At 27.5% G+C, this 16,226-nt stretch overlaps 1 protein-coding gene across 1 annotated transcript; it reads left to right on the forward strand.

Annotated features, from left to right (window-relative positions):
* The first annotated feature begins 2,418 nt into the window (after positions 1-2,418).
* On the forward strand, positions 2,419-4,336 carry LOC136074108 (metabotropic glutamate receptor 8-like). Its single transcript, XM_065786409.1, has 3 exons — positions 2,419-2,425; positions 2,573-3,167; positions 3,214-4,336. The coding sequence occupies exons 1-3, from the start codon at positions 2,419-2,421 to the stop codon at positions 4,334-4,336; spliced, it is 1,725 nt and encodes a 574-aa protein (XP_065642481.1).
* Positions 4,337-16,226: the final 11,890 nt, after the last annotated feature.

Genomic DNA, 16,226 nt, shown 5'->3' on the forward strand with positions numbered 1-16,226 from the left:
AAACACGCCTAAAAACTTTATTGATTGCTCTCTCTTTATTAATTGATTGTCAATAAAAAGGTCTGGAAGTTCTAAGGGAATATCTGATTTTTTATGTAGGCGATGGAATAAAGTGTATTTTGTTTTAGTAATATTTAAAGATAACTTGTTTGATTTAAACCATTGGGTTAGTTTGTCTAGTTCTTTGTTTAATGTTTGGAATAATATATTGATATCTTTATTGGAATAAAACAAGCTGGTATCATCTGCAAATAAAATTGTATTTAAAATGTTAGAAAATTTATTTAAATCGTTTATATAAACAAGAAATAAAAGTGGCCCTAAAATTGATCCTTGAGGAACACCACATGTAATTGTCTCATAATTAGTTTTTCCTTCATCATAAACTATATACTGCTTCCTATTAGTCAAATAACTCTCGAACCAGGACAAGTTAGTATTTTTTATACCATAACTTTTGAGTTTCGATAGAAGGATTTGATGATAGACTGTATCGAAAGCTTTACTTTAATCGATAAAAAGACCAAGGGTATACGGGTTTAAATATTTAAAATCAAAAACTGAAAAAAAATTCCTATTGAGAAAAAGAATTGGCCATCAAAACTAGACATGAAGTTGCATAATTTAAAAAAAAATTATTATATTCATGCATAAGTTAAAGCATATCTAAAAATATTATTTTAAATATGCTTTAGTTAAAATAAAACTTAAAATATTTATTTTTATTTAAAACTAATAGCATTAGTAATTGCAATAATATTTTTGTATATCATTATATTATATATATATATATATATATATATATATATATATATATATATATATATATATATATATATATATATATATATATATATATATATATATATATATATATATATATATATATATATATATATATATGTATATATATATATATATATATATATATATATATATATATATATATATATATATATATATATATCATTACCCCGGAATACAAGTGTTGTATTGAAAATTTATTAAATTTATACATAAGTATGTAATTAGTTAATTTATGTAAATTTTAAGTTATTAAAAAAATGATATAACGTTATACAAAAATTTTTTCATTAACATTATTTAAGCTTACATAAACTAGATGTTTACATATTCAAATAGTTTATTAAATTTTCGATACTACACTTGTATTCCGAACGATAAGTAAAAGGCGCCGCTACCGTACCAGCGGTACCAAAACACATCTGAGTTCGTCCGCGCAATCTCGCAATTATTATTAAATTACGAAAAAATTAAATCCTAAAAGTCAAATTTTTCAATTTTTTCAAAGGGCTAAATGGTTTACGGAATCAAATAAAAAATATTTGTATAAAAGATTAAAAAAAACATGTTTTCGTCTAAACGACAAAGTTTCATTTCTCAATTTCTTTACATATCCTAATATTGACATATTCAACTTGATTTTTTTTAAACTTATTTTTATTTAAAAGTATTTTTTTAAATAGTTTTAAAAAAACTTGCGAAATTTGTTTATTTATTTCAGTGGTTCTCATGCTGGGTAAATGCCCCTTGAGCGCCCTTAAACACAATCAAATCAAAATGTGTTTTATAAACTCCCTAGTTTGCAGTCGGTGACGATTAAAGTAGAGATTATGGCTTAAATACTTCATTTTCTAAATATTATATATTTTTAAATTCGTATAACAACATTTATATTTGTCAAGTAATATGATTTTCATTTTATTCTATTCAAATTTGATATAAATACATTTATTTATGTGAGGCCATATAAGTTTGAGTATCACTGATTTATTTTCTTCTTTTATCTCTCCATCTAGCAATTTTTTATTTTTTCAATAATACTATCATCTAATTAACAGGACTATTATGACGATATTAATTGTGGTACTAAAAAATGTCTATTAGCTTTTTAAATAACCTTAACATGCACTTTTAGCATGTTTTACATTCAAATCATTTCATAGCATAACAGACTCATTACTAGAGAATATTTACAAATTAAGGAATTGTTACTACTGATGCTGATCACAACACAACCATAACAAAACGCAACCATGAAAACCCTACCATAAAGTATGAATGATTAGGCGCATCATTTTTAAATACAAATTTAATTTAGGCATACAAAAGAAATCCATTTTTCTAATTTTTTAAATTGCATTGATCTAAAGTGCATTGATCTTGATTGGGAAAAAAAAAGGTGTTTTTTCTTAATTTTTTTTAGTTTTTTACATTAAATATTTGCATTACATTAAACTTTTTAATATATTTTTTAATGCTTAAATAGATAAAACAAAACAAGAAAAAATAAATTGAAACCTTGCAATTGTTTAACTGGTATGGTTCAATAAGTTAGCTTTAAAACGTTTTTTTAAAACTATATTATTATGGAATAATTACTTATTATGTTTTGTTATGGAAGGTAATTTTTAGGAGAGGTTGAATGAGTGTTATGGATCTGGGTTGTTATTAAAGTTCAGTTGTTGATTAAACAGTGTTAAAAATGTGTTTTGGATTAAGCTCTGTTATAGATCATTTATTGTACTGTATTATTTTCATTTAACTTTAGATGATCGTACTTTTCTTGTTAACATTATTGTTCCTGATACCTGGGATGCTACTAATGATCCAAATAATAGTTTTTATCAACCATATCTTGTTTATATGGAGGCAGCTGTCTTTGCAATTAATCAAGTCAACTCGAAAACAGATTTTTTGTACGGATACAAAATGGCTCTGAATAAGGTTTTGGGTCATGATGTTGCAGATGCGCATCCTCAAGATATTACAACAATTCTTACATTTGACACATTGGTCACTTATTTGTTTGATGTTCCAATAATCATCGGTCCAAACGAAAACTTATACAGTTCCTTTGTGGAAATGGCAGACAGTACGGAAACAGTTATGGTGAGCTACGGTGCAACAACTGTTACTTTAGAATATGAATCAACAAATATATTTAAAACAGTGCCATCAGATCGGTTCAGAATGCAAGCATTATTAGACCTATTGACTTCTTTGGGGTGGAATTATTTTAATTTAGCAACCTCAGAAGCTATGTATATAAACAATGACACAGAGGTTTTCAAGAATTGGGCAAGCGATTTAAATCTATGCATTAGGGAAATTAAAATGTTTCTAGAAGATTATGATACTATGGTGTTTTCTATACACCATAGTATCATAATCTTCGTATCTTCGAAAAAGTTACGATGATGTAGATGGAATTGCACCTGAAAACGAATACAGAAAGTTTCTTCGAAACTCCTATGAAGATGGAATAAAAGGAATTATTGCTTTTACAAATCCGGAAGATTCTCTGTTTTTGCTGAAGGAATTAAGAGCACTAATTATTGAAAAAAATTTAAAGTCCAATCCATTTAAAATAATTTGGTTTTATGGAGCAATTGATTTTTTATATTTTTCTCCTCCTATGTCTGATCACGTGCATGTTTTACATGTAGAATCTATTTTAATTGAGTTAACACACGCAGAACATACGGAGTTTAAAAATTTTATGGATTCTCGTTATCTCATCCCGAGTCGGAGTCAATCATGGTATTCTGAAGAAAATGCTGTTAAGTATTACGACAATGTAAGTAATACGTATTATAAAATAGCCAAAAAATATAACTTCATGCAAAAACACTGTCGTATTACTAGATGCTCTGAAGTTCCATACAATGTGGAATGGTTTACAACACGACGACCATACACAGAAAAAGTTCTTGTAAATTACATGATTCACGCTATTTATGCCAGCGCTATGGCTATCCGTACTTTAATAGAAAAAAAAAGTGATACATCACACCTTACTTATTTCAAATGTGAATATTCTACCGTAAATGTGAGTAATGTTAGGAAAGAATTGTTTAATATTCTTCGTTTAATGTCATATCCAGACAACACTATTTCATCAACTGTGTTTTGGGATAACTATACTAAACCTGAAATAATTAGCTATGACGTTGTATACCACAACCCTACTCAGAGAGCATTCAAATCTACTAAAGTTGGTGTTTGGTCAATAAATCGCACTAATTCTTATTTCAAGAATGAAAAAGTTCTTGGACAATGTAAAAAAATTTATTTATTTGACCATAGCAAAACATGGGTGGGTTTTAATTTTACTCCAATTTGTAGCAAACCTTGTGATATAGGTTACATAAAGGAACATGCTAATGACAATCTCAAAATCTGCTGCTGGAGTTGTATAAAATGTCCTTTTAATAGCATTGTTATTAACAATACATGTGTTATGTGCCAGCTAGGCTTAGAAAAAGCAGAACTAGAAACAATGACTTGTTCAAGGTTACCAAAAAAAAAATAAGCTTTTTTACATTTTCGTATCATCTAAGTGTGTTAGCTTTATTAACAATATTTGTGTATCCTATGAATATATATTGTCTTGTCATTGTTTTTCGCTATTTTGATTCAAAAATTTTCAGGAAAGGTCGAAGAGCACTGTGGATTGTTTATCTCATTGGTATTTTTTTCCAAATAACAGCTGCAATTTTAAATTTGAACTCAGCAACTTACGTTCTTTGTATTCTCAGAAGCTTTTTTTCTCAAACTGGCTCAAATATATGTTTTTTGACCATTCTTTTAAAATTATGTGTTCGTCTTCCAGATGTAACGAAGAAAGCAGTAAAACAATTTGCATTTGCAAGGGAACCTCTTAAAAATACATCACAAATCAGCAGATCTCCTAAATCGAATCAAACAAACTGTTTATATCGCATAATATCCAATAAAACATTGCAAGTAATTATTTTGCTACTATTATCTGTTGTTCCTTTCACTTGTATTCACACGAATATTGGTTATTTCACTGTAGTCGAGGTTGGAGTAGACTATACATACTCGACTGACGTCTGTGGATTCTCGACCCGGAGTTTCTACTTTCACATTGTTAACGCAGTCTGCTTCTTTTTTATTATTTTGTCAATGGGACTACAGATTCGAAATAAACAATTTTTAGACATGAAGTATAATGAAGGCTGGAGTTTTGTATTAACAACGTCGGTATCATTTTTTATAACTATCGTATTTTCCGTGGCTTTCGCTGTAGCTAAATTCAATTATTTTCACAAAGATATAGCTTCCTCATTTTTTTATTTACTTAGAAGTTATACATTTCTTGGCTTCATATTTGTCCCGAAGTAATGTTATTTTTACAAATATCGGGACCAGATTAGAAAAGATAATGCCAATAGAATGAAAGAAAAAGCAGTACTTATGGAACTAAGGAGTTTTTGACATTTATAATAAAAAACAATTTTAAAAAAATCATTGCTTCGTTAGAGTGTTGATTAGTCGTTCTTTATTTATTTTTTATATATATATATTTGCGATTTCTTGAATGGCCGTATTATATATATTTTTAAAGAAATATCACTTTTCAAGGTCATGAATTGATAAAAAGTGATTGAAAATGGTATTTTTGAAAGGATTATTTCTTTATTATATTGTTTTCAACGATTAACGATTGCTCCCACGGGAAAAGTAGATGAAAGTAAATGGCGTTGCTAACTAAACATTTTTTATTTTTAAAAGAAGTTACTTAAAAATTTTTTTGTTGTTGATATTTTTCAAGTTTTTGTTAAAAACTGAGATTTATAAACTTTAAAATAAAACTAAATATCTAAATAATATTACAAGCTTTTTATGGTTTTATTTGAATTCTTCAGTTGATATTTTTGATTTTTGTGTTATTTAGTTAATATATTTTTATTTTTTTTTATAATATAAAAAAAGTAAAATTATTGTTCCATTTGAGTTTTTCTTCTTTTTTTTTTTCTTGAGATTTTGATTCTGTTTTTTACTTAAACTATAAAAATTCCAATTCGACTCAATTTTTTCTTTATATTTTGTTATTTTGTCAAGATTTTTTCTGTTCTTCAGTTTTAAAAAAAATCTTCAGAGATTTTGATCTTTTGATTTTTATTATTTTGTTAGAATTTTTTTCTGTTTTTTAGTAATAAATAAACTGTTTTTAGTAAACCTGTTTTTTATTTTATGAAATATTAAAATTTTTATAATTTAGTAAAATTTTAATCAAATTAAAAAACTTTTAGATGAAATGTAGATTTATTAGTATATATACATAAGTAGATTATCATTCGAGATAGTATGTATCTACCACCTGATTTGAGGCTGATAGATACGGAAAGGTAGCATTCGGTATCTATTAGCCTCAAATCTGATTGATTATTATCTTCTACCGAAAATATATTATTGAAAACAAGCACATTTTTGAAATAAATGTACTTCGCTGTTGTTTTTAACATCAAGTTGGTTATTAGTGACTATAATTTATGATTGGATTGTGGTTCGTACTCATTTGTATAAATTCATTCTAAAGTACATTCAAAATCACATGCAAACTTTTGCGCCACCTCATTAAAGTAAAATCATTATCTTGAATTCAAATACAAGTAAATAATGCGAGCTTACTCCTGCGCTTATCCTGTGCAGCAGTAAATTGTTAGCTACTGCTGATCTGAGTTACGTTTTAACTCTCTGCATTGAAAAAGAGCGTTTTTTTAGTGGCCGATGTAGCTCCACTTTATAACACGATTTCGGTAATGATCCAAATATTCTGGATTATGGGATAATTTTCTTTTTCCGTATTCAGAACTATCTTGCGAATATTTCGGAAATCAATTGGCATCGAATTTTTTTAAATAGTCTGTAGGTGAATCGCACTTTTATTTGGTTCCAATTTGGATCTTATTATAATGACATTTATTTTATTTACTTTTTTTAAACATCTTCACTTCCAACAATGCTGCAAGCAGCCACTAATTAAAGTTGGAAGTTATTGAAAGAGAAAAGATGAAGATTGTAGAGCAAGATAACGATTGACGGACGACTTAAAAGATTGCAAATTATATGAATCAGGAAAGCAAGATAAAGGAGGCGAATTCCAAAGAACTGATGTTCGAGGAAAAAAACTAGACGAATAAGCGTTTTTGGAGCACTTAGAAACAGTCACAGAAAAAGGATGAGACTTAATTGAATGACGAGTAACACGAGAATGAATTTTAGCAGATGGCACAAGAGACGCTAGATCTTTAGAGCAGTGCCCATTATAGTATTTGTAGAAAATAGAAAGAGAAGCAACATTACGACGATGTGATGATCTTTGGAGGTTGGCTGCAAGAGCAGGTCTAACTATGTTTACAATGCGTTTTTGCACCTTGTCTAAAAGAGAAAGGACATCATTAGAAGATCCGCCCCAGATATGGCAACAGTATTCCATACAAGGCCGGATTTTAGATTTATAGAGATAGAGAATAAAATCCGAAGTAAGAAAGTGACGAGATCGATAAAGAGATGCAACCTTAGCAGATGCTAATTTTGCAACTGATTTGATATATGGTTTCCAAGAAAGATTGGAAGTAAGAGTTAATCCTAGATGATGATGAAGAGTAGGTGACACATCGAGTACATCACCGTTCATAAATATAGGAAGATCTAAATTATTATTAAAATTCTATTAACAAACAGGTTTTTCAAATAATTTGATTGAATTTATTACTTTCTTAACCACCGTAAAATATAAATAGGTCATCATTTCTCATATTTTTTATTGTATCAATACTAAATATGAAGATTTTCTTCCACTGGTTGCCGACATCTTTGGTAATTGAAGGGATCTTAGCAAGTTATCAATCATGGCGTAAAGCTTATAAGTTTTCTATATTTAATATTCTTTTTTTTTTTAACTGACGACCAATTGTCGATTGATTTACACCGAATTTAATACCTATTTTTCTCTGACTGGCCCCGTTTCGATTGTTGACAAGTCTCATTAATTCGGCTTTCTTTTCTCTAGTCCAGGATGTCGGACGACCAGGGTGCTTTCTAACAGAAAACGATTGAACAATTTCAAGTCTTTTTAGGTTATCATATATTGTACTTCGAGCAAATCCTTCCTTTTCAAATGATTTACGATTTATTTATTTTTTATATTAGGTTTATTTACAAAAAAAATTTTTAGTCGCTTTCGAAAAGATTCTCGTTCAGCTGCATTTAACCTCATTTTACCACAAAAACTGATTATTATGCTCAAATAATAATCAGTTTTTGTGATAAAATCAAAGATAAACCACAAAAACTAATTATTATGCTCAAATAATGAAATTAGGATTTGTCCGATAACTTCCGCATCACCCGTTATGCTGAATATTGAATATCGTACAGGTAAAGTGCGCTTAAAAAGATAAGAAAATTAAATTGCCTATCACTAATCTTGAAAAGCATTAAACAAAAGTTGGGAAATTCAAAAATATAAACAGACCATATAACTTTCAGAAAAATGTGAAGTTATAGTGCAGAAATTTAAAATTTTTTTAAATTTTGTTCCAGAAGATTGTTTTTAAAAAAATTTGAGAACATAAAATGACTAATATTTAACATAAAAAGAAAAATATTTAATTTAATTCCTTAACCAAGAGGCTATGAATAGGGCTTTTATAAGAATAGTAAGTGTTTTTCACTTTTTTAATAGGAATATATAGTTTTGGTTGCTTAAAAAGCATTGTAAAATGTTAATATTTTTGTCTTTTCAAGGGCACCATATAGTTTTAACTTTTTTTCCAATTTTTCATTCTTCTGAAGGAGAAAGGTCTCAAAAACATCAAACAAAACACTTTAATTTATAATAAATAATAAAAACGATTCTCAATAATGAAATCTATTGGATTTACGAATCTTCAGTGCTGTCTTCTTTATCATTAGACTTTCGAAATAAATATTTTGCAGCGATTCTTTTTCTTGATAAAAATTTAAGTAAAATCATAATTGGTCTTTTACCATCTACAATGCACTTTGATTTACCACATACATTCTTGATTTCATAACAATTTGACACATGGGACATTGTTTTAGCTTTGCAGCTTTGCAAATGGTATTGTCCGAAATGCATCTTTCCTTGCATCTATAGGACAACTCAGTTTCTTCACTCTCTTTTTTTCTCTGTCTTCTTCCTCTTTCACTTTTTTTTCTTTTGAGTTTAGATTCTACGAGATTTAGCACATCATGACCTTCCATGGAGCCATGGACATAAGTTACTCTTGTAGTTGCTTTGTGCATACCATTACTTTGAGTTGACTTTATTTTTTGGATTGTCAAAAGATCTGGTATTTCATTAAGATTGATGCTTTTTTCATGTAAGTCTGTAATCATGGTCTGCAATAACAAACATTTTTCTTTCTAGTTTTAAGCATTCTCTTTCCAATACATTTAGCTATCTTTTCGTTTCATAGATATATGAAAACTTACTTTGCTACTTAGAATTGTTGAAACATCAGTAACGTCAGGGGAAGCAGCTTCCTTGCCTTACATAGAAGCTTGGTAGAATTTATTACTTGGCATAAATGCAAAATTAAAACTTTCATTAGTAATACCAAATTTCTTACCAGCTTTTTGTATCGATTCTGGCGTAGCCCACTTGTCCCTCATACTTGCAAGAGACAACATAAAGGCTTCTCTGTTAATTGTTTGACGTCGATTGAACAAATTTTCTTTTGTGTTGGCGTGGTGGTCATGGAGTGCCTTGTTGATTTGGTCGGGTGGTTGTGTTGCCCAAGTAGTGTCTGGAAGTGATATATATAAATGTATTTCTTTTTCTCAAAGAAATCGAAGTAAGGTATAATGGAAGCGAGAACTGTGACCATCGCTCAGTACAAAAACAGGGCGAAGTGTTTTTTTTGCAATCAAGTGTCTGTCGAATAATTTATAAAATGCAAGGAAGGATTTGCAATCTTGTGATTTATTCTCTGTTGTCGAAACTAATAAGTTAGAAATATTTTGAACAACATTTTTTGACATCTTTTACCACGACCACCATATACTAAACCGCTCGATGAACCATTAACACCAAAGTTAACAAATTTTGGTGTTTCATCGTGACTGAATATCCGACAGAAGTGAATTTGCCCGGTCCAATGTCCGGATACTTCTTGATTTTCATTAATCATGATGACACATTCAACCAGTTCTTTTGCAAGATCATCTGAAAGTGAATAGTCATTATAATTATTATTTTAAAATCAAATTATAACACATTTCAAAGTTATAATTCTATATTATTTCTAAATTATTTGAATGAATTTGTTAATTATTGCTCTAAGTCGCAGATACAACATATACTATTTACTTTTGTGATTTTCAAAGTTAAAAAAAATGCGCTCCATAGTTTTGATCCGCGGTACAGGTATAGTGCCCTTAAAAAGACAACAAACTTAAATATGCTTTTAAAAATTTGGTAGCAGTAATTTTTTTGAAATTTTTATAATTTTATTTTGTCTTGTGTTTAAATTAACATTTGTCTATTTTAATTTAAATACGGTGAAGTTGTTAAATTCCTTTAAGTTTGTAATAAAAAATGAAATTTTTAAATTAGATAAATAATTTTATTGATTTTTTGAAATAAAAATTCCATTATTCTTAGCTTTTTACTTGTTTAATTGGCTCGTATTTTGTTATTTATCAGAGTTTGCATATTTGAGTTGACAGTATATTTAAATGACAATTGCTATGTTTATTAAAACTATATTTATTATTTACATTTCTTATTATATGAGCAGTAAATATATATATTAAAAAAAAAAAAAAGATCATGGGTGTATAAAAGATATAATATTATAATATAATATACTAAATACGTCCAAGTTTAAATCAAATGTAAAATAAAATTTTTATTACAGGGGCGGATCTAGGGTACGGCACATTCGGCGGCCGCCTGAGGCCGCCGAATGTGCTACTATCAAGATTTAATTTACTTTACATTTCAAATTCCGTTGGGCATTTTTATTATTCACGGTTGCAGTGTTGCTGACGAGTAACTAAGAAAAGCGCGGGAGTCTTACAAACCATGCTAAGGCAAGACATGTTGGTTTTTTCATGTAATAGGCGAAATAAGTTTTGCCTAATCTAATCTCGGTACGAGATGTAGATTTAAATCACATTAACTAAGGAAAGTAAAAGCATTGTAAAGTGTATTTATGATGTCTGACATTTTTTAAAATATAAAAGTGTTTCTACTTATATAATAGTATTCAAATTTTTTATCAGCTAGAAAATTAACATAACTTTGAAAAATTCTTAGGGAGGGGAGGGGGGAAGAGGCATGATCCCTCCGGGCTTCCCCCCTTTTACTCGTCGCCATGGCCCACGCATCGTCTATTTTTTGTCGCTTTACCATTAGTCTAAACATTTTATTATAATACTTCTCATTGTCACAAGTTCTTTAATACTCCAACCAACTAGAGGTCTATACTAACGAGGTTCATATTAACAAGGTTTATACTAAAAAGGTTTATACTAACAACAATATGAAATATTAAGTATTTTAACTTTATTATTTTACAAACTATATAAACTATGTAGAGTCAATTAAAAAATGTCTGTAAAAATAAAAGCCCTAAAAAAATTAAAAAGCTAACAAATATCACCCGTACCTCTTTTTTAGAAATTTTTTATCATTCTTATAAAACTAAAAGCTACAATAAGCTTGCATTGGGTAGTGTAAGAAAAAGGTGCCTTCGTAATTACGTTCAACGTTCAGTGATAATGTTTTTTTTTGGTCAAATCTTAAAGTTGTTATCTTTTTTCTAAAACCTTTTTACTTAAATTTTTTGTTCTTCTTTTTAAAACACAATTTCAAAATTTCTTTTTATGAAACCAATTTTCTACAGAAGTTGAGAGTTTGTCAGCAATCCAATAGTTTCCATAAAATGTGAATCATTACAAGTCAGCTCTTCTCTTCCAAACTGAACCCTGGTATAATTGAAACTACATTTTACTAAATTCCAAATAAATGAAATTAATTTTATGGTATTAAACATATGTTCAAGCTGTATATAAGAAATAGGTTTTTTTATAACACTTTTTTACGTGTAAAAAAAGTAAGGAAAGTAAAAAGCATTTTAATAATAAAATTATCTTTAATTATTCTAATTATTCTAATTGTTCTCTAATTAATTAACTTAATCTCTAAATAATATTAAACATTATAACTTTGTGATTCCATAATAAAGATTTGTTAACAACGTGTATGTTTGTATATGTATGTATGCACAATATCAATTTGTAAATATCATAACCATTATGTTTAACATTCGTAACCGGCCATGAAACTTGGTAATATATAGACTATATATAAGACTCCAATATAAAACTTATTAAAATCTAGCCACGAATATCGTTCAGTGAATTTTTTAAACTATTTTGTGGAAATGCTGAACCTTAAATCTAAAAAGAAAATTCGTTTGGTAATTTTTTTAACTCAATGTTCAGTTTTAGCTTTGTTGATTTACGTTGTTAACATTTTGATTGAACAAATGTTATTTTTGCATTTTGTTTTATTTAGGTATTCAAAATACAAATAAATGGTTTGTAGAAGTATTATTAATCTAAAAAAATTCACACCTGCAAATCCTGCTGCTTATTATCGTGGTCTTGAATTTATCTGCCAATCTGGGGTGTGTTAGCATAATTTTTTTTTGAGGCTTCGATTGCGTCCTAAAAAATAATACTTAACTATGTTACCAAAATTCATATTTTTTAAGAGTATACTTTACTATTTATGAAAAAAAAGTGCCATAAGGGCTACAGAATTTAAAATGTAAAAACTGAGAAACTAGTCTCGATCTCTTCTAAATAAAAAAAAAGTAAACTAATGTTTATTACTTCATATAATGAGGTGATGTTGTTATGGAAGAAAAATAAAATTTGTGTGGTCTAAATAAATAAATGTCTACAAGTCTTGAAGATAAATAGCATTTAGAAATTATATCGCACAAGCTTGCAAGTAAAATTTAATCAAACGTCGAAATCTTGTCACTAAAACTTTTTTTAATAAGCATATCATAAATAATAAGAAAAGTCATACTAGTTGGACGGGTATAATCCAAATAGTTTTATCAAAATTTAATGATTTTTTGTTTAAACCATTTAATTTGTTCAATGTTTATGTTGTTAAATAATGTATTAATAGAGTTATGAGAGAAAAATAACTTTGAATCATCAGCAAACATAATTTTAATTAGTTTAGACGCATTTAAAAGATCATTAAGATAATTAATAATTAAAAATAGGAGAGGTTCTTATATGAATTCTTGTAAAACTCTGTCATATTTAAAAAGTTGATGATTTCATCTGCAAAAACAAATTTCTTTCGAGATTTTAGGGTAACTTTTCAGCAAAACTAATATATTACCAGTTACTCCTTATCACTTACCACATTTAAAAAATTTTTTTTAATGTGGTGAGTTTTTTAAAGTCATCAATAGTACAGAAGCTTTTGCTAGATAAAAACTTCTAAAGTGGAGAATTTTCAAAAGAATCAGAAATCTTTTTTGTAGATTGAATAAATTGAAGAAGTTCAGTAGGTTTATTTATTTTAAAGCGATATTGATTACCATATAATGTTTAAATGGTATGACCACTGATTTTTTGTTGTTCAAAGTTCTTTGTAAAACTTTAGAGAAAACATGAAGAATAGAAGTTGGACGATAATTAATGTTGTTAAACGCTTTTTCTCCACTTTTTAATATGGCTTTTGCCATCTTTAGACCTTGTGGAAAAATTCCTAGTTTTATTGAAACTGAAAAAATCATAAATGTTATATATTTTATAACATCAAATGAACTTATAACGATGTTGTCACTAATCATATTTCAATCCATCCAATCATATCATATCTAATCAGTACCGTCCAAGCCTACTAATTTGTTTGACTTTATCATTTTAAAAAGATTTTTAAGTTCTTTGAAAGGTAATTCAAAGTTGTTTAGGTAAGAGTTAAGAAGGGAGCAAAAATTTTTAGTATTCTGGAAAAATTAGGTCCTACAGACAAAAGATACTTATTCAACTCTTCATCTTTCTTTTATCAAACAACAAATTATTAAGTTTAATTGAATTGGGTAGAGAGCGTAACGTAAATTTGTTGCTGACAATGGCATTTTTTTATTACCAACCACGTGCCTTTCGAATTTATTTCATATTATTTAAGTAAATTCTAAAGAGTGTTTTTTTTTTTTTTTTTTTTTAGGGTTTAAAAAATTTTAGTATAACTTTTATAAATAACTTTGTTTTCTTTTGTTTTAGTTTTTAAGTTTTTAACGTATGATTTATTTTCAATTTTTGAAGATTCATGCAAACCCTTTGTAATCCACGGTAATTTAATAGTTTTATCTTTGAGATACTATTAGATGAAACTATTTTCAAAAAAATAGAGTTTTAAATATCGTAAAACGCTTTAAAAAAGTCTGCATTATCAAAAGTATTAATAAAATTTCAATGGATTAGAGATAACTACTCTTTAAAATATTCAAGGTTATCGTTCGAAAAAAAACATTCAAGAATATCGTTCGAAAAAACGCTTTATAAAAATTTGTTTTTCATCAGATATTAACTTTTTATCCATACTTATTGAAAAGTAAATAGAAAAAATGATAAGTCAAGTCGTTTTTAATTATGTCTTTTTCTTGTATAACTTTGCACCTGGACCCAAAAGGGTCCAGTTGCAGAGTTTAATAATAAAAAAGCTTATCCTGGGGATACATGTCTACCCCAGTAGTAAAGGTTGAACAGGTCAGATCAAACTCACATTTAAGGAGCAATATACAGTATGCAACTAGGACAAGTAATATTCAGAAATAAACACATTAAATTACTACAAGGTCAGGTCATTGCTTAGAACACATAAGGTTAGCACAAGGTCAGGTCATTATATAAAACACATAAGATTTTTAAATCTTGAGAGATAGAAAATTTAAACGTTATTGTGTTATTTACTTAATAATATGAATAAAAATAAGTAAAAAATAAATATGAATGAAGTAAAAAAATAAAAAATTCACTGTATTCATTAAATACAAGATTTTATGGAATTAATGCGAGGGTCAAAGTTACCCGGTAATGGGGTAACTTTGACATAGTAATTTGAAATTTATCATAGGCCTTTAAATAAAATGTTATCACTTACATTTAATGTAATTTAAATTTGTACTTAGAACTTATTTTATAAGAAGGACTTAAAATAACTAAATGGACTTAAAACAATAAGACATTAAAAAGAATTATAAACAATACCAATGCAACCTATGAAGCAATGAATGTAATATATTTTTATAAATATGTATTTAATTTATCGTCATGATTTTAAAAATTTACTGATACATATATTTCATGTCTAAGGAAGAAAAATAATTTGACGCAATTAAAACTTTTGAAGTAATCAAATTTGCAACCTAAACGTACTGCATTTAACCAAATTAGTCCAGATGGTACTAGGTATATAAAACCTTTTTGGAGTTTGACGATTAAATATTCCTTTATGAATTGCTTGGGTACACTTTTTCAAAAGAATAATGTTAGAAAAAGTATTGAATATACGGTTTCCATTATTATGTTTTTTTTATTTACGAGTCATTATACCTAAAAAAAAAGTTAATATAAGTAACACAAACAAACTCTGTAATTTGTAATAGTGAAAATTAACATGCAATTTATTAACTTATTTCTAAATTTAATAAACTACACTTTATAGTTGGCACATCATTATTACGTTAGCCATTTACTGAACACTAATTAACTTATTTTTAAAGTTAATAAAAATATAAAGTTTTATAAATTTGAAAAAACAACAACATAAAAAACAAACCAGCTTGAAAATAATTAATCTTTATTTTTATAAAATAAGTTTTTAAAAAAATCTTTTTTTTTAAACCATCTATGTAGAATTGATTAGGCCAATTTGGAATGAGTATTATTAACGCTCCAAAAGAATATAAACTTTCGGGGTATCTTTAAGCACTCTGTAAAAAAGCTAAGAATGTTGTTGTTTGAGCTCCAAGTATTTGTACATCTTGTTTGAACATTTTTCTTTTAAATTGATAGAAAACTGTGTAAAACTATGTAACGGGTGATGAAAAAAAAACGAGACTGCATTTAAAAGGGCATAACTCCTTTATTTTTAATGATTTTTTTTTAATTAAAAATGTATTAAGTAGAGAATTTTTCGAGCTTTGAAAACATATATTTAATTATCTTCTATTATTCCATTTCTACGAATATTATCAATTTGACCTTTTACGAATCCCATAAGCCATTGTATGGCAATAAAGTCGATCTTGTTCACACAATACTTTATTCTATTGCAAAGTTGATCAATAGTTTATGCTTGCCAGTTGTTCTTGTATACTTCT

The sequence above is a fragment of the Hydra vulgaris genome, chromosome 01, assembly GCF_038396675.1.
Source record: "Hydra vulgaris chromosome 01, alternate assembly HydraT2T_AEP".
Taxonomy (NCBI): domain Eukaryota; kingdom Metazoa; phylum Cnidaria; class Hydrozoa; order Anthoathecata; family Hydridae; genus Hydra; species Hydra vulgaris.

What these genes read in the sequence shown, in the direction of transcription:
- LOC136074108 (XM_065786409.1), top strand. An exon ending in GAAGATTATGATACTATGGT is followed by an intron (nt 3,168 to 3,213) that starts GTTTTCTATACA and finishes TCTTCGAAAAAG; the next exon opens with TTACGATGATGTAGATGGAA.